The following is a 26533-nucleotide window of genomic DNA, read 5'->3' as shown; positions in this document are numbered from 1 at the left end:
TGGTGTTAGGAACCGCCAGGTAGCCAGACCAGCACGAGTGAGGCGGTAATGTTCTTTTTGGCGGCAGTAAATACTTCAATCCGTCGTCGTGGTCGACGGCCCTCTTCACGTCTCCATTCTGGAGTGCTTTTAAATAGTTGGGCGAGATCGAAATCGCCCTTAGCTCTGAACCCTCCATATCTGTCGGTGCGTTGCGTTTTAATTTATCAGCGACGGTCGCCGGCCCTGCTGCGTTAAGAAGCGCCTCCACGAAGGAATTTACAAGTTGCGCCCAGCGGAGAAACATCGCGGCGGGATTGACCCCGTCCTTCGCAGGACGCGGATATGTTTCTCGCGGTAACGACATCCGTTGCCCATCCGACGTGCCGGCAAGCAACAAAAGCCCCAAAATAAGAATTATCACCACTACTGTGGAATTCGCATGTGACATTGCTAAGAACTGCGCAATGCAATTCGCCCTATAAACCCTGTGACTCCCCTTCTTTCCACCCTCGCTTTCCCAGAATAGTTTTCTTTTCCCCCCTCTTGGTGCCCTCTAAAATAATAGTAATAATAAAACGTTTATCAAAAGTAATAAATAAATAGATGATAATAATAAGAAACAGCCCCACACAGCAGCAGGTGTCAGTGCGTGTGTGTGTGCACCTACGTATGAAGTGGTGCAATGTAATGGGGTAGAACGCCACCGGTGATTATGCGTGACATATTCCCGGCACCGCCTTTTGTGTGCATGCGTGCCATCGTCAGAGACACGGAACAACAGAGAGAAAATTGTATGCACCGCACGCCGCGCGAGAGGCACCAACAGAACCCCGCACCCTCCCAATCCCCTCCTCCCCCTCTTCCTCCGCCGTTCAAGGTTTAAGAAGAATGAATGGGCAGAAAAAAAAATACCAAAAAAAAAGGGGGAGGAGAATTACACGTAAAACTGTTCAATAAACAAACAATCACACACACAAAAAAAAAAAAGGAAGAAAACGCAATGAAAAAGGAAAGGGTCAGTCACGCAAATTGTACCGGACAAGGATACCCCGTCACATATATGGATGTATATTATAATTATTCATTTATTTATAAATTACTGCTTCGTTGTTCCAGTTTCGGTTTCGCAGACTAAAGGATTCGTAAGACATCTGTAAGTATGTATGTGTGTGGGGGGAGGGGAACGAAAAGATGCTTGCATCATAGGCTTTTTTCACATTGCATTTAGACAAGAGCAAACAAAAGTTGTTGGTTTTGTGTTTTTTCTTTTAAGGATGATAAGACACACAGAAAAGAGTGTGTGCACTGTTATATATAAACACAAATAGAATAAACATGCATTTTTAAGAACACTTTAAAGAAGAAGAAGAGGAAAAAAATTTATTCTTTCAATCCTTCTTTTTCCTCATCATTTGACTCTGTTTCTCTAAAGCGTTGGCCAGAAGCGGATCATCAATGTCCTTCTGCCGCCGGCATAAATAACACAAAATTGTTACCATAGTGATTACAAGTACCGCACCACCAAAAGTCATGGCAGCGATAATGGCTGGGCTCGGCGACTGGTCATAATTGTAATTTCCTTTCACTGGTAAGGTTCCTTTAAACGTAATCCATAAATGAGAATGACGAGCTCCAAATGGAATACCCGTACCATAAAAACCAATCTCCATATACATCATACCGCTTGTTATATAGGAATCACTCAATCGACTTAAATCCCTTGTCACTTGTTGCAATGTAAAGTTTCTATCCCCACTAAAAAAAGTGTTCATGACCTCTGAATCGGAGAGCTTTTGAACAACTTGTCCATGGTACAACAGTGTCATTTCCCGAAACGGGTACACCACGTGCTCAAATGCACCATCCCGTTGCAACGGGTGTCCTTCCACTACCCCAAATGCGTCTAAATGCGACGCGTTAGGAGTCACACCAAAACGAAATAGTGTCGGGGAGCGGGATAACACGTCGGGGAGGCCTGAAATGCCTCGAAGCAATGTAATGTACGTCTCATCGTATTGCAGCTTCCCAAATACAAGGTGGTTGTTCTTTGCCGCAAGAATGTCGGCAAGTTCATCATTCTCCGTCCATCGATAACTCACATTGATGTTGAGGAGAAGCGTTGCTTTCCGCTGGGTGTGGATGCAAAAGTCACTCGGGTTGTAGCTGCTGCGGAGCCCCAACGATCCGCCGAGGGAATCTTGGCAAATGTGTTTGTCCTCCAACCGCGCTGAGACAAGAAGTAGTCGTGGGTAACACACCCACTCTCTATCGAACCTGCGTTTCACCCACACAGTGCCGATCGGACAGAGACAGACTGCTTCAACCTTCTCATCGTGCCGGCATCCTGCCCGTTGATAATCAGTCATATTACTGTACTCATCGGCTGTTTTGCTTCCGTCGCTGCCGCAAGTAAAGATGGTGGTGTTAGGAACCGCCAGGTAGCCAGACCAGCACGAGTGAGGCGGTAATGTTCTTTTTGGCGGCAGTAAATACTTCAATCCGTCGTCGTGGTCGACGGCCCTCTTCACGTCTCCATTCTGGAGTGCTTTTAAATAGTTGGGCGAGATCGAAATCGCCCTTAGCTCTGAACCCTCCATATCTGTCGGTGCGTTGCGTTTTAATTTATCAGCGACGGTCGCCGGCCCTGCTGCGTTAAGAAGCGCCTCCACGAAGGAATTTACAAGTTGCGCCCAGCGGAGAAACATCGCGGCGGGATTGACCCCGTCCTTCGCAGGACGCGGATATGTTTCTCGCGGTAACGACATCCGTTGCCCATCCGACGTGCCGGCAAGCAACAAAAGCCCCAAAATAAGAATTATCACCACTACTGTGGAATTCGCATGTGACATTGCTAAGAACTGCGCAATGCAATTCGCCCTATAAACCCTGTGACTCCCCTTCTTTTCACCCTCGCTTTCCCAGAATAGTTTTCTTTTCCCCCCTCTTGGTGCCCTCTAAAACAATAATAATAATAAAACGTTTATCAAAAGTAATAAATAAATAGATGATAATAATAAGAAACAGCCCCACACAGCAGCAGGTGTCAGTGCGTGTGTGTGTGCACCTACGTATGAAGTGGTGCAATGTAATGGGGTAGAACGCCACCGGTGATTATGCGTGACATATTCCCGGCACCGCCTTTTGTGTGCATGCGTGCCATCGTCAGAGACACGGAACAACAGAGAGAAAATTGTATGCACCGCACGCCGCGCGAGAGGCACCAACAGAACCCCGCACCCTCCCAATCCCCCTCCTCCTCCTCTTCCTCCGCCGTTCGAGGTTTAAGAAGAATGAATAGGCAGAAAAAAATAAAAAAAAAAAAAACAACTAAAAAAAAGAAAAAAACTACACCACCGGTCACTTTGGTGAGTTCTTTGTTTCTTCCATGCCAGCCTCAAATGCTTGGCGTTCCTCCTCTTTCAACCGGTCAAATATTGCCTTGCCCTCATGAAACGCCATCGAACGCTCCTTCAATGCATTTGCCTTCTGCGCCTCCTCCAGTCGCCACGCATTCCCTGCCACAAGCATCGCACGCACGTCAAACGGCAGCTGCATGCCCGTCAGGGTCATAATGGTTAGCCCCAACATTGCTAATGGAGTAAAGAGGCGGCGTATAATGCGGTTTGACGTGAATCCACTCACAAACGACTGGACGGGATCGGCGTACCTGTATCCACGCACCGTCAGCCAGCCGCCAATCCCGAGCCAGCCACACTGGAACCCCACCATCCACGTGGCCCGCCTATATGCGTAGGCCAACGCCTGCTGCTCGCTGTCGTGTAGCGCAAACAGACGTTGTGCCTCCTCCATGCGCCTTACGTACTCCGCCGGGATTGGGAGCCTCTCTGCCATGGCGGGGTCCGTGATGAACGGCGAGTCCGGTGGCGAGTTCACGTCCCACTCCACTGCACCCGCCTCTAATGTCTCTTGCCCCATCCCTTTTCCTTTTCCCTTTTTTTGGGTTTTGTTTCCAACTGAGATCATTTGAATTAAAAAAAAAAAGAAAAAAAAGGAAAGGAAAGAAAGGAAATAAAAGAAAATAAATAAACACAAAAAAGAAAAAAGAAGACGAGACGTCAAAAGGTCCAAACTTTCTTAAAAGTGCCTTTGCACGCAGTTCATTTCAGGCTTCCAAGTTGTGTAACTGAAACAATAAGGATGCAAAGTGGAATAAAAAACAAAAAAAAACAAAAAAAAAAACAAAAAACAAAAAAAAAAAAAACTAAGAAAACAACAGCAAAAACATTCCCCCTTTTTATTTTCCTTTTGAAAATCCACAACAAATTCTCTCACATTTTCCGCCAATACCGCAATCACCAGCACTTTACATCAGTCAAGTATTGTTTTTTTTTCCCCTTTCTTTTTTCTTTTCCTTTTATGCTGGGAATGGGGCGGGGTAAATCGGTTTCTTTAAACACACAGAGAGAGAGAGAAAGACAAAGAGAGAGAGAGAGAGAGAGAGAGAGAGAGAGAGAGAGAGAGAGAGAGAGAGAGAGACGTCTCTTAAGAAATAAAATTGTAGATGGCCATCAATGACGTCACACGGCCCTCACTCTCAGGCCCAAAGCCACTCCACCCAAAGCAGAAAGTCCCCCCTGTCCACAATCCACACAGAACACATGCAGAGGAGGCGTCACACAAAAACAAACATGCATTTCATTTCCCCTTTACTTGGAAACGGCAGTCATGCGGGGTTGTTGTTTTATTTCATTTCTTTTCTTTCAAATCAGCGATGCATTTTTATATTTGCAGGCTTATAATTCATCACCATATTTGTTTATGCTTCTTTTTTCCACTATTTGCCTCTTTCCTTCTGCTCTTGTTGTTGTTGTTTCTGTTCTTTCCCCGTTTATAAATCAACATGCATGCCATGTGGGTAATATATATATATATATGTATGTGGATGGATGGATGGATGGGTGGGTGGGTGGGTGGTTACATTGCATTTGTGGCCAACACATAAAACATGAAAGAAACAAACAACCAACCAACCAACCAACCAACCAAACAAACAAACAAACAAAAAACTCCGTACGGACGCGTCAATTTTTCATACATTTTTTTATTTATTTATTTATTTTATTTTGTTTTGTTTTATTTTTTGGTTGTTTGTTTTTGGTAGGATAAAGTGGGATTTTCCTTTTTTTTTTTTTTTTTTTTTTTCTTCTTCTTCTTCTTCCTTGTTGATCTCCCCTATTGGCATTATAAATGGTATAAATTATTATTATTATTATTATTATTTGTTTTTGTTTTGCCATTCCCTCAATTTATTCTCTACCGTGCCGACTGTATATCTATGCGTGTATAAAATATATATATATATATATATATATATATATTACACGTGTGTGGGTAAGCATAAAAAAATTTCCGAATTTCCATAAGTCCAAATGACTACTGAACACGATATCGACTCCGTCGCTGTGACTCCAGTAGAAGGGTTTTTTGCATACATTTGAGAAGAGTTTTAGATTTCAACTTTGGCTCTGCGTGACCCGCAAGACGAACAAGAGTTTGAATATAACTTTTATGCACATTCTGTTGCATCAAAACATTGGTGGTGTTATGATAAAAGGGGCTACCAAAAGTTGTTAAAACGGATGTTTTGTTTAATACAACCAATTGTGGGGGCTGTAGACGCTTAAAATCTTCCATAAATGGTTTAAGTTGCGAATAAACTTCCGAGTAACGCGTATGGTACTTTTTGGTAATACTCGAGCGCAGTCGCTGGCCGTCTCTGTCCGGTATAAGGAACCCATCCGAGAGGTCGTACTCCACCAAGTCCAGCAGAACAGGCTCAGATTGTGATTCAAGACATGTTGCAAGCAACCGAAATGCTTTCAAATGATTTACAGTCATTCCACATGAGGTATCATGCAGCAGCAACAGTGTCACATTTGATTTTCCAGCCATGGCACCATTTTCCTTCGTTGGTTCTTGCTTCTCCTCCAGTTGATGTTGTTTCTGGACATGAACGAGAAGCGGAACCGTCTCGAGTGGAGGCAACCACAAAAACCACGGAGCAAAACCGTCCCTATTCCCGTAAAGAGATGTACGGAATTCGGAGTGTATACTTGGGTTTGACGCCTCTTGAAGGTGCTTTCGAAATTCCGCCAATGCCGTCAGAAATTCATCCGGTGAAGGGTGTGACACAACCGCCGTCTCATCATCAACATCATGATTTTTCTTCTTCTCCTTCTCCTTCTCTTGTTTTTCACGGAGGAAGAGATTTAACCAGCCTTCCTTGGGTGAATGAAGTTCATCCGGGTTCAAATCCATTGCATCTACTTTACTGTCAGGGTGAAACACATAAACCTCACAAAAGGCCGCTGCTGCCAAATTGGAGTGACGCCACACGGAAAACCGCAGTTCCTCCACCAAATCGGGTGAATCATCGGCGCTGACGGTTGCAAACTGAATGCCATCTTTTTGAGAGCTAAGATGTGCGGCATGAAAAACAGCCTGTTCACAGGTAATGCCTCCATTCATTTTGGTTGGAGGCAATAAGACAAGAACCAAAAGTTGAGATTTATATTCTTTTGAATTCGAATTCGACGGCGCAGTAGTTTTGAAGTCACCTTCCTTGGAGAGGGGTTGATTTCGCGTCCGTGCCGCCCGGTCCATCAATGAGACATGGAAGTGCTGCTCATAGATTTCTTGAAGATTCTTTCCATTAACTCGTACGGGTACAAACCGTTTCATCGCATTATTCTCCACAAAATCAATTAATCGTGCCCCAACGGTTTTTGCCCACATGACATGGTCTGTCTTCTTACTGGGACCGGGAAAACAAATAATACGTGCAGAGAAATCCGCAAGACTCGCTCCTCGCTTTCCTTCAGATGTCAGTTCATCTCTCTTAAGAACAATGAGTCGTGTATTATTTGAAGTAGGCAATAATTCAAGTTTTTTAATAAAATCTCCTGGAAACTCATTCATGTAAAGGGATTTCATAAATTGTAGACTCCTCGGTTCCATCCGTTGCAAAGAGACAACGTTCAGTTCTTCCCAATTAAACCCATCAAATCCTTCAAACTCCTCCACCTGCAGGAAAAAAGTTGGCAGCACTGCCCTCAGCCCAAAACGAGTCGGTAACTCGTTGTTAAATAAAATTTCTCGCAAGGGCGATGTGGACACCTTCTCCTTGACTCCTTCTCCCTTACATACAATAAGGGTTAAGACATCAAAACGCGAAAGCACGGAGCGTAACTCATACGCGGATTTCAGCTGCAGATGTGAAAGGGTGTTGACGGTGATAAAGTTAGACATCTCATTCATGCTTGCGGGGCCGTTGTACCTCACAACATGCGACATGCCTTTTGAACAAAAAAAGAGGCCGGGTGAATGAAGCACCAAACCAAACGTCTTAACGCCAAGGAAATCCGAGCCGTCAAAATCTGCCCGCCGTATCGCGGCAATGACTTGTAACGGCTCCGACGATGACGTTGATTTCGGCCAAAGAAATAAAAAACTGCTGCTCCATTCCCCTGCAAAGTCTTCATCCTTTTTTGTTCCCCTTATTTCATCCAGATATAATGCGCTTCCAAAGGCATCTGGCCGAGGTGAAACAAGCGTCGTAGGGTCCACAGGCTCTTCTTTTAAGGAATTAATCATAGCGTCTGGGATGTCGTCTTCAACGCTCTCCTCCAAAGGGTTTAAGAGCGTCGACAAACGGTGCAACTCGGAAATGAATTTGTCCACGTTGTGGTCCCAGTCGTTAAAAACCAACAGCAGTATCTCATCCACAGGGGTTTCCTGCGTTGCCCTCCGCAGGGCCACATTGTCTAAACTAACAATGCGGTTAAAGTAGCGGACTTCTGCCCCGCTGCGGGTGTTCGTCTGATTGTGGTACACGAGTAACTGCGGCGGTGCCATGCGACCGGCACCTTTATTCACCAACTCCGAGTTGTACAGGCGAGTTAGAAACACACTAACAACAGACGACGACTCCCCCTTTGAGCTCTCATACGTCTGGCTTAACGCCGAACCCAACCAATTTTGTCTCTTGGAAGGAAAAAATGATTTCGGCGTAGGGTGGAGAATTTGTTTCTCCTTTGGCCTTACATTTTCTCCATTGAGGAAAGGCGCGGGATTTTTCCGAATCTTTTGCTGCGTCTTTGCATTTGCTTCCCGTTGTAAAGACATGGCCAAAAGGAAAACACTTGAATACAAGACGAGGGCAACTACCATCCATAAAAAGCAATTCCACCGTCGCGGGCGTGGCATCATTCGTTTCCGCATCATTTCCACAGTCCTCCTTTCCTCCAATCGACACAAACACACACAAAAAGAAAAAAATATATAAATAAATAAATAAATAAACCAAGCTTTATTTACTTCCCTTCCTTTTAGGATTTATACACGCGTGTTTCTTGCAACTCTGAGGCAAAATAATATTCAACAAAAGAAGAAGAAAAAATTAAATAAATAAAAGTGGAGTGCACTGTGTATTTGTGGATAAAAGAGAGAGAGAGAGAGAGAGAAAAAAAAAAGGGGGAGGGGAGGGAAGGGCTAGTGGCACAACAATATATCACCGTCATCCCACCCATACACACAGACCCTTTCTTTGTTTTTCCCCCTTTCCATTATGCTCTTCAAATCATTGGAACAAATACTTATGTGCATCTATGTAATATACATATTTATAGCCCTGAAAAGTAGTTATGTGAGTTGCTGGCTTACACCACGCTTCTCTACCGTCTTTTCCGACGGAGAGAAGTGCCAACTATCACCACTACTGCGCCCACGCTTCCGTGACGGACCAAATGACACACGTGGTGAGTGGTAATTGGCTCTAATATTAGGAGAAACGATATAATGCGCATGTAATTTACACCCTGGATCTATAGCTGTAATAACACGCGCCGGTGTTATGTCTCCCTCAGACGAAACGGGAGTCGAATGTGACTCCAACGCCCCAAGTTCCTCTTGCACTTTTAACATCACCTTCTGAAGTGCGGTGTTTTCCTCCCGCACCGCCTCTAACTCCTCTAACGTGTCACGCAGCCCACCGATAATACATGCGTGCCACGCCACACACAGTTCAAAACGCACCTCCGCCTCTGATGTCGCCAACAGCTGCCGCGCCGCTGTTTCCGCGGTTTGCATATGTTGAAAACGCTCTTTTGCGTGGCCTTGGCGGAGACAACGGAGGCGAGCAATTTCCCCAAGCATTGCCTCGTTCTCCTGAATAATTTCCTGCACAAAAGGCTCTTGCAGAATCGATGAGGAAAGCAGCCTTGGAAAGAACTGCGCCGCTTCCTCTTCCTCTTTTCTCATCGTCTGCTTCATTACATTGGGGAGAACCATGTGTTTCTTTTTATTCCCCACCCCCAAAAGTCTCTCTCCTCTCGCTCACCTTCTGACTAATGATAAGGCCCAACACACATAAAAGAAAAAATAATTTTTTTTTAAAAAAAGAGGGGGAAAACAAAAACAACAACAACAAAAAAAAAAAAAAAAAAAGAGACAATAGAAAGCACACAGAGACACACACAAAAAGAAAAAAAATCGGCCTAAACACGAAGTTTACATTCATTCATGTATGTAAAAAAGGAAAACAAACAGGAGGAAAAATGAGCAACAGGAGCTTTGGGCACACTTGTGCGGTTATGAATGCGTTTGGGCGTAGTAAAGTTAAGACGAGGAGTCGGGAAATACCCTGAAAACATCCTCAACGCCTTTGGCTCGGCGGAATACACGTTCACGTCCAACTTTCATATAAACAATGCCGTTATCAAGATACACATAGACAACCGGGCCGGTACCTCCTTCATGAATGCGGTACACCTTGTGTCCTTGGGCCGATCGTGTCGTCGTCTCCTCGAATAACAATTGCCTATCCTCCGTAACAGTGGAGAGAATAGTGGCGGTGACTCGCCCATTCGACTGCTGCAACATGGAATAGTATTTCTTCTGCTGCGACGCGGCGTTTCCACGACCCGTCACAACGCCCAGCTCCGCATTTGCGACTGCCTCCACAACTAAAAGAGCACGGTAACTGGCAGTACACCAAACTGGCATCAATTGCTGCGTGCCCGCCACGGACAATGTTGATGATGACAATTTTGTTGCTGTTGTTGCTTCCGTAGCATTGACACTCCATTTGCCTTCCTCCTGCTTTGTCCACGAGCGCACCAAGCGACATAACGACTCGGCAAGCCCTTGGTGCAAAGCAAACGTCATACCGGCACGGGGTAATGCAGCGGCAAAGGCACCCTCGACTGGCATAAGAAGCGCATCAAAAAGCCGTTTTGTAAATCTGGCCACGCGCTGAACATCACCCGCGGAAGAGAGCTCTAGGCCAAAGGCCGCGTACATCCCAACAAGCACAACGTGGTGCACAAGTTGTCTAGATACTTGAATAAATTCAGAAGGACTCTCCGAGAGATATATGGGCAACAGTCCTGCCGCCGCACGTTCCAATGGATTAAGAATGTACTCAACGGCAAGTAGCGGAGGGGCGTTCTGTACAATGTGGGGAATTAATGTTGGAAACAACAGCAATGCGTTCAGCGGTGCGGTTGTCTTCGGCACGTTCAAATCGCACGTTAAGCTGCACGCAACACGCATAACCTGAGCATCCAAATCGGCCGCAATTTCCTCGGGCATACCTGCCTTGGCCCTGCTCAGCAGCTCCAAGAAGTCATCCTTCCTCGGTTTATCCAGCGGCGGCACCCTGTCCAGTTGCAGCATCTGCTGCAGGACCGTGTCGCGCTGCTCTGCCGCCCTGGAGGCGCCATGCTTCCAGTCCGCAAAAAGCCCGGCGAGCACCAACTGCGACGTAACCGATGCGCCTCCCGCCATCAGACTCGTCGCGGCTCCACCATCACCGGTCCACATCGCCTGAACGCCTGTGAGACCGTCAACAACCCGACGCAGGAGGGGACACATGCTGCCATTGGAGCGCTCCTTCACCATCACAGTTGACGGTCGCCGCGACTCCTCCTCCAGCCGCTCGCCGACCCTTTCGGAGGCATCAAGAAATGCAGTAAATTCCATGAAACTACGCAGAGCACGCAGTGCCGCCTCAAAACTCGGCGACTTCGGCATCACTGACGGCTTCTCCAAAGGCGCTCCACGTGTCCGCTCCTCCAGCAAGAGCTGGGAGCGCTGCAGAGTCCTCGACGCATTGTTAAATAAAGAACTAACGTCATCCCGCGAGAACATCAGACCTTCAGCGCGACAGCAAATTCAGAAAAGAAAAAAACAAAACAAAACAAGTCAAGCATGATGCTAAAAAATAAAAACATGAATGTATTCCAAATACAGAGGGAAATAAACAAGCAACTGGAAAAGCAAAAAAATAGAAAGAAAATAAAAAACTTCCCTTCACATCTCTCCTCTTCTTACTGTTGCCTGTTCCTGCTGCGCTCAGGAAAAGCAGACATAAAGGGCAGCAAGAACAGCAGAAATAAACAAACCTCCACCTATTAATGACCCACCCGAAGACACATTACACATGAAATAGCGGTCCGGTACCTTCACGCAGAGGGCACCCGCTAATACCATTATGATTGGGTTCATTAGCGCAAGGGTGACGGTAGTTGTAACTCCCAACACCATAAGTGCTTGCTCTCTTGTAAAGCATTGCATAATTAACATCACCGCCCAAAGAACAGAGGTGATGATATAACAACCAAAAGCATAATGTAAATAGTGATCATGCGTCTCCTCAAATTCTTTTGAAACTCCAGTGATATCCGTTGAGAGTGGGATATGATGTCTCCGCCAAGGGTGACCGTGTTTATACCACATGCGCGTTGAACCCGGGCTGTCTTCCGTCGCCGCACGCGCGTAGTCCATACTGCAAATGTAACTAATTTTACCTCTTTCCTGAGGGCGAAGAATGGGGTTGGTGTACACCTCATCGGGGAAATAACGATTTGCCTCCTCCCTGACATGAGTGTATACGGACTCTGTGAGCGCAATAACGTGCGGCCGGCTCTCATTGGTACACCGGTGATCTGTACTATTATCCATTGGATCAAAACCCAACGCCGTACGTGTACCGATATCCTTTGTCACCACGGCACTGGCATTATTAAAGATATTCGACCGATAAAATCCATCAAAATAAAGAAAGACATAACAAATAGTTTCATTGAAGTGAGAAATACAATACGGGATAAATTTCCGTTCAGTATCATCCATTGTTATTGGACGCCAACGGATATCCGCTATTTTTGTTGGAAGAAGTACAAAGGAAGGATTGTGGTGCGCTTCCATGACACCACACTCCCTGTCCTTGGTGAAATCAAGCACCGTGCCGGAAATAACGTGGCCGGTGCTCTGCACACGTGCCATGGCAAGGGAGGAAATTGTTCCAAAGATACACGCCGCAAAAAGCAAAAAGAGCCCCCATGCAATAAGACGCATCATGTTCTGCTTCTCTGACGGAGATGTGGCACCGCCAAGAGGAACAATCACAACCGTGACCTCCAGCACAACCAATATCACCATCAGTAAAAACGTCACAGTGCCGAGACTCCTATCATTGCGTAGCACCGTCGGAAGAAAACCCAAGAAATACGCCACAACAAAATTCGTCGTACAAGCACTTGCGCTAAGGAGAGCAATAGCGACGCACCAACGCACATGTCGCGCTGTGCTCATAATCTCCTCACGTCGCTGCGCCCGCTGTACTTTGCTACGCTCGCGAAAGTATTCCTCTTGCGTGACAATCTTTGGCTTCACAACCACCTTACGGATGTAACGTGGCAGATCCTTGATGCGCCGCCCCCAGTCAATACGACGGTAGTACGTCCAGTGCGGTGCATAGTTTGCATAAAACCGCCAATAACGACATGTATGACTCACCTGCAGAATTTCTCGCATATCCACCACAATGTAGAGTAGTATAATACAAAGCACATCCGCAGCAAACGGACCGGTTTGCTCCGGCGCCACGAAGTTTTTGCTAGATCGATGTGAGTGATAGGAGATGCATGAACGAAAGCAAACAACATCGGCGGGTATTCCACTGAAGGTAAAACCAAGCAAATTCCTATCGCGATGATGCACAGAGAGTCCGCCTAACTGTCGTGACGAGCTTGTGAAGCCTGTGGTGTCCGTTGTCGTCAATTCGTCTGTAAAACTACTCCAGTCACGGTCTTGATTGGAGCGCGATTGAAACGGCGGCGAAGACATGTCTGGGGTCGCCACTTGAACGTGCCCGGCCCGCTCGCCAACGTTTCCATTGATCACCGGGCTGGTTTCACGCTCGTCATACGTCACGCCGATGCTTTCGAGTGAGTTGCGGTTGGCTGAGCGCGTCCAATAATCCATTTTGTTGTTTTTTGATTTGTTTTCCGCCGCTGAAGGCGTGAAATGCCCAAACCCTCCTCTCCCCTCCGCTCAAACCCGTTGAGATCTCAAAAGAAATATGCCTCCAACTCCGTCTATCGGGTAATGTAACACAAGAAAATAAGGGAGAAATGGAATACAGCGACACACACACACACACACACAACAAATAATAAAAAATAAAAAAAAAACACCCGTCATGGATTTTTTCCTTTCCCCTGCACTTTTGGCATCCGCGGCCTCTACACAAATAGAGGAGGGGAAAAGATAATAATCATAATAATAATAATAACACCAACAAGGAAAAGAAACATGTGGAAATGGTCAAACAAATTTCTTTTTCTTTTTATTCCTTGTCCTCGGCGGTATTTACACGTTCTGTGGAGGAAACACCGCGGCGCCGCCAAAGCGCTCCCGCTCTAGCCTTTCGCGCTGCTCGCGCAGCTGCTGCAGCCCCTCTGGCACCCCAATGACAAACTCACCAGGCCGCCCTTTCCGGCGCACGTCCGTCAGCTGGGCAATGCGTCGCCGCAGGCCCTTACTCCACAGCCGTGACGCAATGTACGCCTTCTCGTCGTCGGTGCGTGAAAAACCAAAGCGCCACAACCACGTTGCTTCCGTCCGTGCCTCTTCGTTACTGTCGACATCGGATGCGTGTTGTTGTTGCTGCATCCCATGACCGAATGGGGCTTCCACAAGATCGTCAGCGTTATCGTCATTTGGGGAATCATCCCACTCCCGCATTTGACGCGATTCGATGCGGCGCATGGCTGCGCTGATCTCTTCCCCACCCGTTTTGTGCTCTTGGGCATAGGAAAAAAGGCAGCCCCGCTGCCTGTAATCACCGTAATTAATTGTCAACTCTTCTGTGGCCTTAATTGGTCGTGATGCAACAACAACGACGCCAACGCCAGAACGGTACTGGTACGCCACATTGGCATCCCTCACAGAGTGATTGAGCATGTCAAGAAACGGAACTAGCGCAATTTGAGGCTGGTAGTGACGTTGAAGTTGCAAATTCACCGCGCGGGAGCGTACCATAAAGTGCGACCAGCGCAGCTGCTCAATCATAGCCATTTTTTTCTCAGAATCACATTCTTCAGGAAGAAGAGTGCCATCGCCAGTATCGTTATTGCGGCACTCACTACTCTCAGACAACAAACATGGAAGAAGCGGTTCGATAACAATGCGGTGGAGCGACTCCTCTAGCTGCAACAGCTGCTGTGTCTCCGCAGAAAGGACGTGACGACGTTGTGCAGCATATGCCTCGTGTTGCCGCCGCGTCAACGGATGACGAGTGCCTCGGTAAAATGATGTCATCAAAGTCTGCGATGGTATCACTTCCGTCTGCGGCTTTCCGACGCACCCGATGCCGTACTGCTCAGCGGCCTGCAGTATGAGCTCCGTGGAGGCTTTTTTGGTGTCGTCCTCGCCTGGATGCAAAACAATCATCTGCTCTCCCATGCGTAGGCGTCGCTGCAGTGGCTCAAAGGACGCCGTCCCCGCATGATGTTGATGACTTTGCTGCAGCAATACACCCATTGGCGGTACTCGCGGCGGGAGGCATGCCGACCATGGCGTTAATGGATGTGTCATGCGACCTTGCCTCAAAACATGTACGGCAAGGAGGATCAGCAACGCATCTCGTGTCGAGATGATAGAAGTGTCGCCTGTTACATTTGCCAGGCAACGTTGTGTGGTGGCGTAATCCGAAAGGAGTCGCTCTGCCGCGGCCCGTTGCAAGAGCCGGGCGGCATTCTCACCGTGCAGAATATGGGACTCTGGGACGACGCAAAGTTTCTCTCCTCTACAAATGGCACGTGTCGCTAACATGCACCGCACTGGCGTCACATTCCCTCCTCCTTCTCTCCCCGCCTTTTTCTTCCGTTGCACCGCCTGCGCCACGGCGTCACTAAACCCCACCAGACCGCCTGACCACGCGGCTATTGAGAGCGCAGGCCGGGAGCATTGCATCACCCCACCAACGCGGCACGCAACCGGGGAATAAACAACAAATAACAAATTCCCTTCAGAAAATAAGAGAGAAAAAAAAAACACGGAGAGAGCCTAAAAGGAAAAAAAAAAAAAAAAAAATGCTGGCGAAGCAGATGAGTCAAAACAATATATGCATAAATATGCAAAAACAAAACACCAACAACAAGGACCGTCGGTGTTTGACTGTTTTTTTCCGCGATGACAATATTTGACATTAAAAGTCTTAAATATGTAATGTTTAATAACAACAATAATAATATTTGTATTTCCTCTCAAAATTTCCCCCCTCCTCGTTCCCATTCGAATACTCCAATCGCCGCTTCACGGAACTTCTTTTTCTTTTTTTCTTCTTCTTCTTCTCAACTTTTATTCACATGTGTCTTGCCGTACTTATGCGTGTGTTGGCCACGCCTCTTTCCTTCCCCCCTTCCTCTTCTCTTCTCTGCTGCTGCTGCCGCTCCTCAATGGGGCGATGTAAAGTCGAAGGTTGTAACCCCACACCACCACCGCTTGCTTGACTGTCGTCTGCACACGCAAACACAAACACCCGTGTGGGCAAACCAGCCGCGCCGGGGGTGTGCAGGCCCGCCCTCGCAGAGAACGGTGTTTCTGCCCCCAAACCGCTCCTCTACTCAAGCCAAACAAAAGACACAGGGAGAGACACGGAAAAGAAGCAAAAAAAGAAAGGAGAGAAAAGGAGGGAAAGACAGCTCTATCATCAGAGCACGTTCAAATATAAATTACACGTAGTCGACAGCCATGTCGTACTCGCCCAAGTCTGTCTGCCGCTGCACCTCCTTCTTGACGCGGTCCCCGTCGCGGGCGCGTTCACGGTTCCTCTTCAGCTGCATGTTAAACTCACGTTCCTCCTGCGTTTTCCCTACCAGCTCCTCAACTGTGACGCCGTGTCTCTTCGCCTCATCCTCCAACATTGTCTGCTGCTCCTCCATCATCTGTGACTTAATGTCCTTCGACACGTTCTTTTTCATGGCAACAATCTCCTTCTCTACATCTTTCAGTCGTGCACCGACCTTCATGCCAGCCATACCCCACAACTCCTGCGGCACATTCTTCTTCTCCTTCAAAAGGGACGAGAGTTCACGCAACGCCTTTAGTCTTTCCGAGTGCATTTGTTAAAATTTGGTCTGAATTAGAGAGAGAGAGAGGGGGGGACAATAACGTCTTGGGGAAGAACAAAAAAAAAAAAGAAAAAAAAGAGAAAAAACAGAAAGCGCACCCCATCGGCACCGCCACAGCGACAACAATTCATTACAAGACACAGAGAATAAATGGTAAAGGCTACAACAACAATAAGGAAAAAAAAGGAAAACAAGATAAACCTGCAAAAACAAAAATAAGGAAATTCCGACAAAAATACATTATATATAAATGCATATATAACGTATTTAAAGTAATGACGTATATTGTATCACTTGCCATCAATTGCTTCGCCATTTGCTAAAGCCGTTTTACCTTTTTTTTGCTGGAGAAAAACATCAATTGGTGTAATGCCGGTATCCGCCAAAAGTTGCTCATAGGGCTTGTCAAGATAATACTCCCACCAAACGTTGGTTATATATGGAATGTTTACTTCCCCATGGCGCTGATTTGGTGCGTTTACTTCGGCCCACTCAAAGTACAGTTCCATGTTTCGTATTTGTTGCCTACTAAGCCACGGCAAGCTCCCAATGACAGCCAGAAGACCAATGGGAAGGCCGGTGTGACGCCATTCCAGCAGTTTTACAATAATTTCCTCCTCGACGGTGCGGCCGCAGCCAATGCAGGTGTGGAGAAAGTCGTGCGTCTCGCGCTGGCGCTGCATGACATAGGCAAGTGTTGGGTCCGCGATATGGGCGACAGGCGTACGACCGTTTGGAGTGAAACGATTGAATTTCATGAACTGTGCGTATCGATGTCCAAAAGTACCAGGCGGTTGTCGGCTGGCAAACTCCAGCGTTTCGTCTGTGACACGGGGTTGAGTCCGCAATATCATCCGGCCCGTGCGATCCGACATCATCGATTGCTTCATGTGCCCCAGCGCTGTCAACGCAGTGATCTCACCCACGGCAGCGACGTCGTCTGCATTGACCGGATCCCAAATGGATCGGGTGGTGGCGGCGACAAAAGCTGGCAGCGAGCTCGCGGCACCCACAACGCCACCCAGCAGATAAAAGCCAGATTTCAGCATTTAGCGTATCAAAAGACTCTAAGAGTCGCAAATGAGAGAGAGAGAGAGAAATAACGAAAACAACAACATCAAAAAAAAAGAAAAAAACAACGCAAAGACGCAGGTTACGTGAGGGCGACGTCGTCTCAGGTCATTGTGCAAGATGACATGAAGACCGCCTGCCGTGAGAATTCGACGGGCATGTTTAGAGCACATTGCAGGCTGTTATGGCCGCATCTGAGAAGAAACAACAAAATAAAAGCGGGTCAAGCACTCAAGCACGCAAACAAGTCATAATGAAGAATAAGAAGAAAAAGAAAATAGCGAGGAAAATAAGAGACAGCCTGAGGATTGCACCCAATAAAAAAAAAAAAAAACGGCCAACATAAAAGGTATAAAATACGGTCAAAATCCCCACCTCCTTCTCTTCCCCCGCCCCCTTCTGTCCCCTTCGCTAACCTGTCAACTCCGCTCCCGAAGAAATGTCATGGTCGTGACAAGCCACTCACGCTCGGAGACGGCGTTGTTAATCTGCACCAACACCCATCCGTCCTCCAACAACATCTCCGCCACAACACGGCGGTCACCATTCACGCTGCGAGAGAAGTCCCCTGTCCACCAGCGCTGCTGCTCACCACGTGCCCCTCCCGTAGATGTGTTCTTCACAAGAAACTGCTCCAACAGATATCGCATCTTCACCCGCCCGTTGAGCCGCTCCGCGACGTCATCTGCGCACAGAACCCGGCACGTTGCGCTGTCGGTACCCCTCGCGTCGCCAAACCGTTTAAAGTGCTCCCAAACCTCAAAATAAACCAACTCCTTCACAAATCGAAACGGCGTTTGTCTCAACATCCGTTTTGATGTCTTCCCTGTCACGCAGGACAGCAAAAGCAAAAGCAAAAAAGCAAAAAAGGAAAAAGAAAGGGCATTTAATTAAAATAACAACAAACCTGGAAAAATAAAAAAATAATAGTAAAAGCAAATAAAAAAAAAGAAATGAGAGAAGAAACACACCAGAACCCGTATCTTATCTTAACACGACTACATTTAGCCCTGGTAACGTGCGGGTAACGGTTACCGCGGACGATGATTCGATCCACGTCTTCCGCTACCACCGCCGCCACCGCGCCGCGGACGGTGACCGCTCATATAGTGTCCACCGGAGAAAGGCATGGCTCCACCGTCAAAGAATACGTCTTCCGTGTCTACGTAATCACACTCATCCCCAATGCCGTAAGCAAAGGGATCATTGAAATCATCAAAATCCGCAAACTCAATATCAGGAGACTCCGCGTAATAGTATCCTCGTTGTCTCCGTTGCGCCGGGCGCATGGATCGCTTTTTGTCCTCGCTCCAGCGGTTAAACTCGGAGACAACTTCAACCGTCTGCTTTCCTAAAGCATTCGCGATAAATTCAAAGCTCTTTCCATCCTGGTACATGTTCACCATTGCCTGTAAGTCAGCATCAGGCCACGTCGTTGTCTTTCGGTAATTCCCATTATTGGGTTTCCGACGGCTGTTGTCTCCATGCGCCTTTGGGGTGACATCTCTTGGCGTCTCACTCCCTTGTCGGCGATGTTGCTGCTGGTGGTTCTGTCGCCGTCTGTTTTCCTGGCCACCACCACCACCACCAGTAGCAGCAGGAGAAGCCGCAGCGGCGCGCGCAAAAGCCTCGCTATTAGCCTGACGGCGCATTTCATCCCACATCATTTCGTATATGAGCGGGTTGAGGTCCTCGTGCCAGGGTTGATACGGCTCATCCTGTGCCGTGTAGTACGACTGACCGTTGTCACGGGATGATGACTGGGAAATATTCGGCAGGACGCCTCCTGCCTTATGAAAGCGACTAAGTGTCGCGTAAGCGTTGTTGATGTTCACCATGCGGGAGGATGCGTTGTGTTCATTGCCACCATTTACATCCGGGTGGTGTTGCTTTGCAAGCTCCACGTACCGCTTCTTCACATCGTGGAATGGGGTTGAGGTGGCGACACCCAGCGCTGCGTACGCGTTTCGCAGCTCCTGCTCCGTCGGCATCTCCGAAGACATGCGCCGCTGCTGTAAAAACGGCGCCTTTTGCAGAGACCCCAGTGGCCGCCTGAATGCTGTCCAGTGCCGCATTGCTTTCCAAACCCAAATGGAAAAAAAAAAAAAAAAGTAAATGCAAGTGCCGTGTATGAATGAAAAGCCAAGTAAAAAAAAGAAAAAAAAAAGAGAGAGGGGAGAGAACAGAGAAAACCAAGCAACCACCACCACAACAACAACAGCAGCAAGAAAAAAAAAAAAAAGATGACAAACCAAATGGAAGCTGCATATACGTATACATACATACATATATACACCCGCTGCCAGCCAATGTTTTCCCACCTCGCCATACGGACGGAGTTTCTTTGCTATGTATGCATATTTGATGAAATGGCATAGAGGAAGGCGATTAAATGACAAGAAGGCACAAGTGATCCCCATCCTCGCCTCCTCTTTATATATATATATATAAATATACACAAATAATAATAATCATAACTCGAGAGCACATAAATAAATAAATATATCATCAACATCATCATAAAAAAAAAATTAAAAATTAAAAAAATAAATAAATAAAGGGAATGAAAGATAGGGCTCACCAATGTCAAAGATCCTCGTCTGCTGACCGGCCACTTTTAGACTTCCACTCGCTGAATCCGTCACTGAAGTACGTCGCCCGTTGGTACCCCATCGCCTCCACCACCTCCACCGCCGTTGCCGCACGGCCGCTGCGTTGGTCGTAAAAGACAATTTTATCAAATTTGCGCGGCATGCGTGACTTGTAGTTCCCCATGAACTCCGCTTCCCTCAATCGAAACGCCCGTCGCACTTCCGTGGAGGGGATGTGCACAGAAAATGGGATCGATCCGAACTCCTCCACCTCAAACCCGTCGCGGACATCAATGATGTACACATCACTGTTCTCCCCCTCCAATTTGCTCTTCACAAGTGCCTCCATTTCAAATAAACTCAGCGCCTTCTTCTGCTCAATATTCTCAAATGAATTATCCTGGCCCATGGCTTCCACACTCCCTCCCTGTGCACACACCACCAAGCGAAGCATGCGCAATTCGCATAGAAGACATGATTGCATAAAATAATAATAATAATAAATAAATAAAAAAAAGAAAGGGAAAATGAAGAGAACAAAAGAAAGAAAAAAAAAAAAAAGGGAGGAGGGAGGAGGAGAAAAAAGAAACAACGCCGCAAAGGCAAACCCACAAGACAACTAAAAAAAAAAAAAATAAATAAATAAATAAAAGAAAAATAAAAAATAAAAGGCGTAAAGAGGGAAATAAAGGGGAAAATGAAAAAAAAAAAAACACATGAGCTGTTTTTCTTTTCTTTTCTTTTTAGGCACCGCACTATTTCTGCCCTTTTTTTTTAAAACATCCCAGTGCCTCCCACCCGCAGGTACAACTGAAAAAAAGGAAGGGGAAACGAAAAAAAAAAAAAAAAAGGTGAATTCTTTTTCTTTTTTTCTTTTTTTCTTCCTACACAAACAATTATAACAATAACAAATAAATAAAGAAATAAAATAAAGGCACATCGCGGCTTTTACTTTAATGGAACGTCTCCATTGTCGCAAGGCTCACCGTGGTGTCTCTGCCATTCGGTAAAACTACCGGCAAAGTTCTTTGCATCGGTGAAGCCCAAGTTCCCTGCTATTTCCGTGGCAATGGCGGAGCGGACGCCGTGGGTACAGTAAAATATCACTTGCGTCATGCCTGGCTGGGGCTTTTGTACGCCAAATGTTTTTTCAAATTCCTCCGCCTCCACTTCTTCACCGAGGGCAAATTCTAATAACTTCAGTGGAATGTTGACGGCTGTGGGGATGACACCCGTGGCCGCCACCTCACCCGTGGAGCGGACGTCAATGAGAAGTGTGTTTTGCACCGATTGTGCCCCAGAGAGTTTTGCCTGCACCACTGCCGCCACTTGTTCCACGGTAACCTTCACGCGTAGCCAGCGAGTCAACCCAAACATTTTTTTCTTCCCCCTCCTCTTCCCTCCTCTTCCCTCTCTCTCTCCCCCTTTCCCCTCCCAAACAAACACCTTATCAAATTGAAAAAGCAAACTAAAAATAACAACAAAATAAAAATAATAATAATAATAAAGAAAATAAAAATAATAATAAATTGTGCGGGAACTACCGTGTATGCCAACACGTATATGTATATAAAAGGGGAAGAATTGCCTTCCATTTCGGTATATATATATATATATATGTAATATAGCAGTCACAATGCAATATATAGAAAGTGGAGGGGAATCATGGCATGATGCCATGTCCACTCATCGCCACCACCACCACCGGCACAAAGACTATTCCTCCTTTTGTTCCTTTGTATTCTTTGACCAGTCATCCCAGCTTCCAGGATACACCGCCGTGTTTGTATATCCACACTGTCTGGCGCGTTTTTCTCCCTCCAATCCCCTTAAGCCCTTCTTACAGTACATGATAAGAGTATCATCCTGTAGTGGCTTAGGGACTGCGTAAGTTTTTTGAAACGATTCATGGTCAGCTTTCAACGCCGATTCAAGTTCATCCAGGGGTATATTTGTCGCAGTCGGGATGAGACCCGTACTCTGCACCTCATCCCGCCCCCGTACATCAATCAAATGTGTTGTTTTAAGTTCTCCTCGAAGCTTATTCGCAACAATGTCTTTAATGGCCGCATAGTCAAGAGAATTCTGCATGCCAATAACAAACCTTTGTAAAAATCTCGTTTTTTTTTTTTTTTCTTCTTTGGTTGGTCGTTTATATCACTGCAAAAACAAACAAACAACAAAAAGAATATATATACTGAATAACTTGCACGGCCGCACAATCACACACACACACACACACAGACACACATAAACAAGCCACATTGCTTATACATTACCCGCATTTGTCCAAAAAAAAAAAAAAAAAAAGAAGACATCTCCTCCCTCCCATTCTCCCAGCACCCTCGTCCCATGCATACAACGGACACACACAAACACAGACACAGGCACCTCCTCCCTTTCCTTTCCACAATTAAGAAAAAAAAAATATAAAATAGCAATCATAATAAATAAATAAATAAATAAATAAATAAATCCCTGTCTCTCTATAAACCCATTCTTTTGAACAGAGTCCATTCAGGGGTTCTCCGACACGACAACACCTTCCCTCCTGCCTCTTTTCCCTTCCTTTCTCTTTTTTTTTTTTTTTTTGCTCGTTTGTTTGTTTGAAATGTACGTTTATTTATGTACGCTTTACCCATATAAAAGACTTTTATTTGGGCCGCAGTCCCCTTTTCCACACGTCCTCTCAAAAGACGTCCATGTGGTGATGAAAGATTTTGAATATGACCAATAAATACAAAAAAAAAAAAAAAAAAAATGATCATTGATGATGAATGGAAGTTTATGAAATCCCTTTATCAATCTAACCGCTCCCCGACCACGACGAGGGCTATTGTATTTAGGGGTGAACCCCTGAACTTAAAGCGGAGCCCAATATTTTTTCTATTACAGAGAGCGATAAGAGAAGGCGTCGTTCTCAAACGATTGTATTTTGTTGAGTACGCCGCCGCATGAAGGGATCTAAAGCAGTCCTCGGCAACATCCTCGTAGGCGACCCGTACTTCCTCACGGAGGAGAAAATGACGTCGGTCCCTGACATCCGTCTCCACGACAAACACGCAATAGCGTGCCACGCGGGCCCAATACTTCACACGTGCCTTCGCCGCTTCATCCTCTTCAATGGTGGCAAGGAGATGTTGCAGAATCACAAAATCGGGATGAATACAGTCAATATCATCACCATCAAAAAGAACTGTGATTTTCACACCACCAAACGACAATGGGGAAGGAAGGGCGACATTCCGGGCCTTTCCTCTCAGCACACGCTGCGCGGCCGGATTCATTAAAAGACGGATGGATTCTTCAGATGTAGCCAAAGGAACATCCCGCTTGGCATCTTTTGCCGTCGCCGCCGCCGCCGGTCTTGGCAAGACGACAAGAACATGAATAGGTTCGGTGGGACTTGCAGCCGCCGTGACATCGCCACATGGTTTGAGACCCAGATGCTTTACATACGCCTCTGGAGTCATCCAGCCGTTTTCCTCAAATTCCACCTTTCTGTCCTCTTGCTGATAATCAAACGTGTCATTTAGCAACCAATTATCCGTGTGCGTTTCATGCGCTGAGCTACCTCGACGGCGTGCCTCCTCAATACGCTTCTTCCTTTCCAAGCGCCTCTCCTGCTCCTCAGGTGGCATATCCTTCAAGTACCGGGTTCCACCAAAGTGAAAATCCTTCAGCTTAACATTTAATTTATGCATCCCAACGGCATCACGCGGCATGCCATTTTCAGTGGTGCATGCGTAATTTAAATGTGCCGCAAAAAGAATCCAAAAGGAGTGGTTCTCAGCAGATGATGGTGTTTCCTTGTTTAGCAGTCCAATCATCATCTGCTTTGCCACCTCACAGAGATCAAAAAAGGCCGCATTCATTGCAGACGAATTATTCCAGGTAAATTTTGTCCGTTCTGGATCCCTTCGACAGAGACGCTCCCAATCCTCCTTGACGAGCCTCAGCCAGTGAGCACGACTCTGCGTCCACATGGACATGAGGTCTGGACCGAGTTCATCCGCCAAGTATTTTTCCTCAAAGAAGTACTGCTTCTCCTCGGCAGCCTTTAGCGCCCCTCCCAATTCACTAAACCCACCGGAGGGAGACATCTTTACAACCACAGGAAGGTGTACAGAAATAAGTTGCTCCTTTTCACGTCTGGGCAGGCCATCGTCCGTTCGTAGCGATTCTCCAAATAAAATAACTTCCAACGTTGGGTTTTCTAACAGTAGCTCGTGTAGCCGCAGGAGCTTGGCGGTGCAGCAATGCAGAGAGCAAACGCTCGCCGCTCCTCCAAACGGTGTGAGTAAATAAGGGAACGTCGGTGCGGGTTTGTTAAAATTGTTGCCATTGTCCTTTTGTAAAATGGCATCTACAGCAGGAGGGGGGGAGGCACCTATTTCTTTAGCCCGCGCCAAACGTCGTTCATATTCTGCAACACACGCCGGTTCCCCCAACGCCGCCCTATAATAGCAAACACAGGTTAGTCGACTCCAGTCGTCCCTTGGATGATTCAACTCCGGCTCTGTATTCGAATGAAAGAAGTGCGTATTAAAAATCAAGATGTCCCTTGGCTGCATACGGAAACAGACACCAAAGTCATCCAACGCGAGGGAGAGACCTTCAAATTTGCCCTCCAGAACCGCCAGAAGACCGTAACCCATATCAAAATCACCCGCATCCGTGTGTGAGGCGGTCCGAAACTGTTGATTCACCGTCAAGGTGGAAAAGGGGGATCCGTGAATGCGGACAATATCCGGCACGGCTGCATCCTGCGCGGCCCACTGTTCCGGGAAAACAGCTTTGTAAATGGCACTGACGTAATCAATCATCGGAAACACATTTGGCCAGGAATGAACGTTTTCATATGTAAAGGATGTCTTGCGGCATTTGAGTTCCACTGGAGATCCGCGATAGTCAAAGTAACCGGCGATACCACTAAGAGGTGCGAACCCACCAAACATATTCGATCGTAAAGATGTCCTTACAGCTGCAGGTCGCAACACATCGGCTGCCATGGTGGCGGCAAATGCAGGCAGCGCCCCTGGTAAAAAGACGCCCCCGACCACCCCTCTGGCGTCACGGAATACAGTGGCGTCATGAAAATCAATCGTGTGATCGGCGTTATCGTAAAAAGGATGTTTTCTAACGGCCTCATTGTATGCCGTTTCAATTTCTTCCGCAGTACGTATTGTCCGTTGTTGTGGAGCAAGCTCAGAAATCTCAAGCCGACCCTTTTTTGGGAGAAGTTGTGGAGGAGCTGATTCAAGCATTTTCACGTCTTGCTTTCCTCTCTTTTGCTTCATTGTGAAAAAAAAAAAAAAAAAAAAAAAAACTTAAAAAAACAACAACAAAAAAAGCCTATATGTATATACGCATATATATATAAACTCGAAGCCCAAAAAACCCTTAAAGAGCCAATCAATGTGCTTTATAAAACAATCTATTTATAACAATGTATCTACATGTATGTATGTATGTAAGTGTGTGGAAATTGTAATACGTGAGAGGAGACACACACAAGCAAAAACAAATAGAAACAAAAAGGAAAACAACAAACAAGCAAACAAACAAACAAACAAAATTAATTAATGTTGACGTGCCTAAGGTGCCGGGGATAGTGGCAATAACCAGACGTGTAATTTATAGCAAATGCAGAGGGATGGAAACAAAAAAAAAACATATTTATGCATGTAATTATAAATCGCCCTGGTGCAGCTTTGCATTTCCCCACCGTCGCAAACAAACAAACGGAAAGAAATGCAGTTATTATTACAAGAAGGAGGAGGAAAAGGTGAGAGAAGGGCTGGGAAAATAAAAACAAAAATAAAAATAAAAACAAAAACAAAAACAGGTAAAGGCAGACCTTACATTCTTCCTAATTAAGCATTTATATTTCATACTATTTCCTTTATATATATATATATATATTATGTGTTTGTTTTTCTTCAGCGGAGTGAAAAGAGGAGGTGAAGGACTGCGCCTCAATTAAAGGCCGTGTTGCCCAGCTGCCAGTCCACACTCACACATACAAAGACGCACACACACACACACACAGGAAAAAAAAAAAAAAAAACAGATGCGTTTCTACTTATATATATATACATACGGACATGCATACAGAAAGAAGGAAGGAAAGAAAAAAAAAAAAAAAAAAAGAAGAGAGAGAGAGAGAAAGGACACACACACACACAAACACACACTGAAGAAGAAAAAAAAAAAAAAAAAGGGGGTTTTGTTCCAACAAAAATAATAACAAAAAAAAGAACAGTGAAACAAACAAACATATCGGCAGTGGTAAACATGTTCTCTTCGACCCCAATTACACCTCTCCTCTCCCCTTCCATTCCCTTCCCTTCCCTTCCTTCCTCCTCTTTCCCAGGCACGTCCAAAGGAAAGAAAAAGAAAAAAAACTCCTCGATTTTCTTTTTTTTTCCTTTTTTTTTTTTATTTAAA

General features: G+C 46.2%; 16 protein-coding genes across 16 annotated transcripts, besides 46 other annotated features; all 16 read right to left on the bottom strand.

Annotated features, from left to right (window-relative positions):
* On the bottom strand, positions 1–430 carry Tc00.1047053510357.160 (hypothetical protein, conserved; the record flags this gene model as incomplete). Its single annotated transcript, XM_806773.1, has 1 exon — positions 1–430. A coding segment is annotated over one exon (430 nt), but the record flags the coding sequence as incomplete, so codon positions are not given.
* Positions 1–26533: a sequence feature (heterozygous, non-Esmeraldo-like haplotype).
* Positions 1050–1081: a sequence feature (AT_rich).
* Positions 1371–2831, bottom strand: Tc00.1047053510357.150 (hypothetical protein, conserved; the record flags this gene model as incomplete). Its single annotated transcript, XM_806772.1, has 1 exon — positions 1371–2831. The coding sequence occupies one exon, from the start codon at positions 2829–2831 to the stop codon at positions 1371–1373; it is 1461 nt and encodes a 486-aa protein (XP_811865.1).
* Positions 3212–3254: a sequence feature (G-rich).
* Positions 3285–3327: a microsatellite.
* On the bottom strand, positions 3340–3966 carry Tc00.1047053510357.140 (hypothetical protein, conserved; the record flags this gene model as incomplete). Its single annotated transcript, XM_806771.1, has 1 exon — positions 3340–3966. The coding sequence occupies one exon, from the start codon at positions 3964–3966 to the stop codon at positions 3340–3342; it is 627 nt and encodes a 208-aa protein (XP_811864.1).
* Positions 3974–4049: a sequence feature (T-rich).
* Positions 4155–4204: a microsatellite.
* Positions 4403–4479: a microsatellite.
* Positions 4882–4917: a microsatellite.
* Positions 4952–5006: a microsatellite.
* Positions 5056–5083: a microsatellite.
* Positions 5117–5160: a sequence feature (A-rich).
* Positions 5200–5223: a microsatellite.
* Positions 5292–5321: a microsatellite.
* Positions 5377–8226, bottom strand: Tc00.1047053510357.130 (hypothetical protein, conserved; the record flags this gene model as incomplete). The annotated part of the gene is made up of 1 exon (XM_806770.1): positions 5377–8226. The coding sequence occupies one exon, from the start codon at positions 8224–8226 to the stop codon at positions 5377–5379; it is 2850 nt and encodes a 949-aa protein (XP_811863.1).
* Positions 6167–6189: a microsatellite.
* Positions 8270–8304: a microsatellite.
* Positions 8445–8465: a microsatellite.
* On the bottom strand, positions 8644–9291 carry Tc00.1047053510357.120 (hypothetical protein, conserved; the record flags this gene model as incomplete). Its single annotated transcript, XM_806769.1, has 1 exon — positions 8644–9291. The coding sequence occupies one exon, from the start codon at positions 9289–9291 to the stop codon at positions 8644–8646; it is 648 nt and encodes a 215-aa protein (XP_811862.1).
* Positions 9377–9401: a sequence feature (AT_rich).
* Positions 9409–9447: a microsatellite.
* On the bottom strand, positions 9619–11151 carry Tc00.1047053510357.110 (hypothetical protein, conserved; the record flags this gene model as incomplete). Its single annotated transcript, XM_806768.1, has 1 exon — positions 9619–11151. One exon carries the CDS (start codon positions 11149–11151, stop codon positions 9619–9621), a length of 1533 nt encoding a protein of 510 aa, XP_811861.1.
* On the bottom strand, positions 11356–13269 carry Tc00.1047053510357.100 (hypothetical protein, conserved; the record flags this gene model as incomplete). Its single annotated transcript, XM_806767.1, has 1 exon — positions 11356–13269. The coding sequence occupies one exon, from the start codon at positions 13267–13269 to the stop codon at positions 11356–11358; it is 1914 nt and encodes a 637-aa protein (XP_811860.1).
* Positions 13432–13452: a microsatellite.
* Positions 13455–13478: a sequence feature (AT_rich).
* Positions 13555–13579: a microsatellite.
* On the bottom strand, positions 13657–15261 carry Tc00.1047053510357.90 (hypothetical protein, conserved; the record flags this gene model as incomplete). The annotated part of the gene is made up of 1 exon (XM_806766.1): positions 13657–15261. One exon carries the CDS (start codon positions 15259–15261, stop codon positions 13657–13659), a length of 1605 nt encoding a protein of 534 aa, XP_811859.1.
* Positions 15357–15381: a microsatellite.
* Positions 15612–15642: a microsatellite.
* On the bottom strand, positions 16023–16412 carry Tc00.1047053510357.80 (hypothetical protein, conserved; the record flags this gene model as incomplete). The annotated part of the gene is made up of 1 exon (XM_806765.1): positions 16023–16412. The coding sequence occupies one exon, from the start codon at positions 16410–16412 to the stop codon at positions 16023–16025; it is 390 nt and encodes a 129-aa protein (XP_811858.1).
* Positions 16478–16507: a microsatellite.
* Positions 16712–17470, bottom strand: Tc00.1047053510357.70 (ubiquinone biosynthesis protein-like protein, putative; the record flags this gene model as incomplete). The annotated part of the gene is made up of 1 exon (XM_806764.1): positions 16712–17470. The coding sequence occupies one exon, from the start codon at positions 17468–17470 to the stop codon at positions 16712–16714; it is 759 nt and encodes a 252-aa protein (XP_811857.1).
* Tc00.1047053510357.60 (hypothetical protein, conserved) lies at positions 17912–18301 on the bottom strand (the record flags this gene model as incomplete). Its single annotated transcript, XM_806763.1, has 1 exon — positions 17912–18301. One exon carries the CDS (start codon positions 18299–18301, stop codon positions 17912–17914), a length of 390 nt encoding a protein of 129 aa, XP_811856.1.
* Positions 18336–18458: a sequence feature (T-rich).
* On the bottom strand, positions 18524–19912 carry Tc00.1047053510357.50 (hypothetical protein, conserved; the record flags this gene model as incomplete). The annotated part of the gene is made up of 1 exon (XM_806762.1): positions 18524–19912. The coding sequence occupies one exon, from the start codon at positions 19910–19912 to the stop codon at positions 18524–18526; it is 1389 nt and encodes a 462-aa protein (XP_811855.1).
* Positions 19588–19684: a sequence feature (T-rich).
* Positions 19928–20051: a microsatellite.
* Positions 20079–20567, bottom strand: Tc00.1047053510357.40 (hypothetical protein, conserved; the record flags this gene model as incomplete). Its single annotated transcript, XM_806761.1, has 1 exon — positions 20079–20567. One exon carries the CDS (start codon positions 20565–20567, stop codon positions 20079–20081), a length of 489 nt encoding a protein of 162 aa, XP_811854.1.
* Positions 20585–20644: a sequence feature (T-rich).
* Positions 20705–20796: a sequence feature (T-rich).
* On the bottom strand, positions 21032–21763 carry Tc00.1047053510357.30 (hypothetical protein, conserved; the record flags this gene model as incomplete). The annotated part of the gene is made up of 1 exon (XM_806760.1): positions 21032–21763. One exon carries the CDS (start codon positions 21761–21763, stop codon positions 21032–21034), a length of 732 nt encoding a protein of 243 aa, XP_811853.1.
* Positions 21471–21519: a sequence feature (G-rich).
* Positions 21553–21611: a microsatellite.
* Positions 21684–21710: a microsatellite.
* On the bottom strand, positions 21800–22174 carry Tc00.1047053510357.20 (hypothetical protein, conserved; the record flags this gene model as incomplete). Its single annotated transcript, XM_806759.1, has 1 exon — positions 21800–22174. The coding sequence occupies one exon, from the start codon at positions 22172–22174 to the stop codon at positions 21800–21802; it is 375 nt and encodes a 124-aa protein (XP_811852.1).
* Positions 22307–22334: a microsatellite.
* Positions 22529–22559: a microsatellite.
* Positions 22640–22691: a sequence feature (A-rich).
* Positions 22825–22844: a microsatellite.
* Tc00.1047053510357.10 (DnaJ chaperone protein, putative) lies at positions 22885–25383 on the bottom strand (the record flags this gene model as incomplete). Its single annotated transcript, XM_806758.1, has 1 exon — positions 22885–25383. The coding sequence occupies one exon, from the start codon at positions 25381–25383 to the stop codon at positions 22885–22887; it is 2499 nt and encodes an 832-aa protein (XP_811851.1).
* Positions 25388–25436: a microsatellite.
* Positions 25631–25660: a microsatellite.
* Positions 25889–25930: a microsatellite.
* Positions 25988–26011: a sequence feature (AT_rich).
* Positions 26095–26134: a microsatellite.
* Positions 26201–26256: a sequence feature (T-rich).
* Positions 26257–26280: a microsatellite.
* Positions 26281–26305: a sequence feature (T-rich).
* Positions 26408–26442: a microsatellite.
* Positions 26499–26530: a microsatellite.

Source organism: Trypanosoma cruzi, genomic scaffold (assembly GCF_000209065.1).
Source record: "Trypanosoma cruzi strain CL Brener 1047053516723 genomic scaffold, whole genome shotgun sequence".
Lineage (NCBI taxonomy): Eukaryota > Euglenozoa > Kinetoplastea > Trypanosomatida > Trypanosomatidae > Trypanosoma > Trypanosoma cruzi.
The sequence above is the reverse complement of the archived record's forward strand: the minus strand, read 5'-3'. Positions and strand labels throughout refer to the sequence as shown.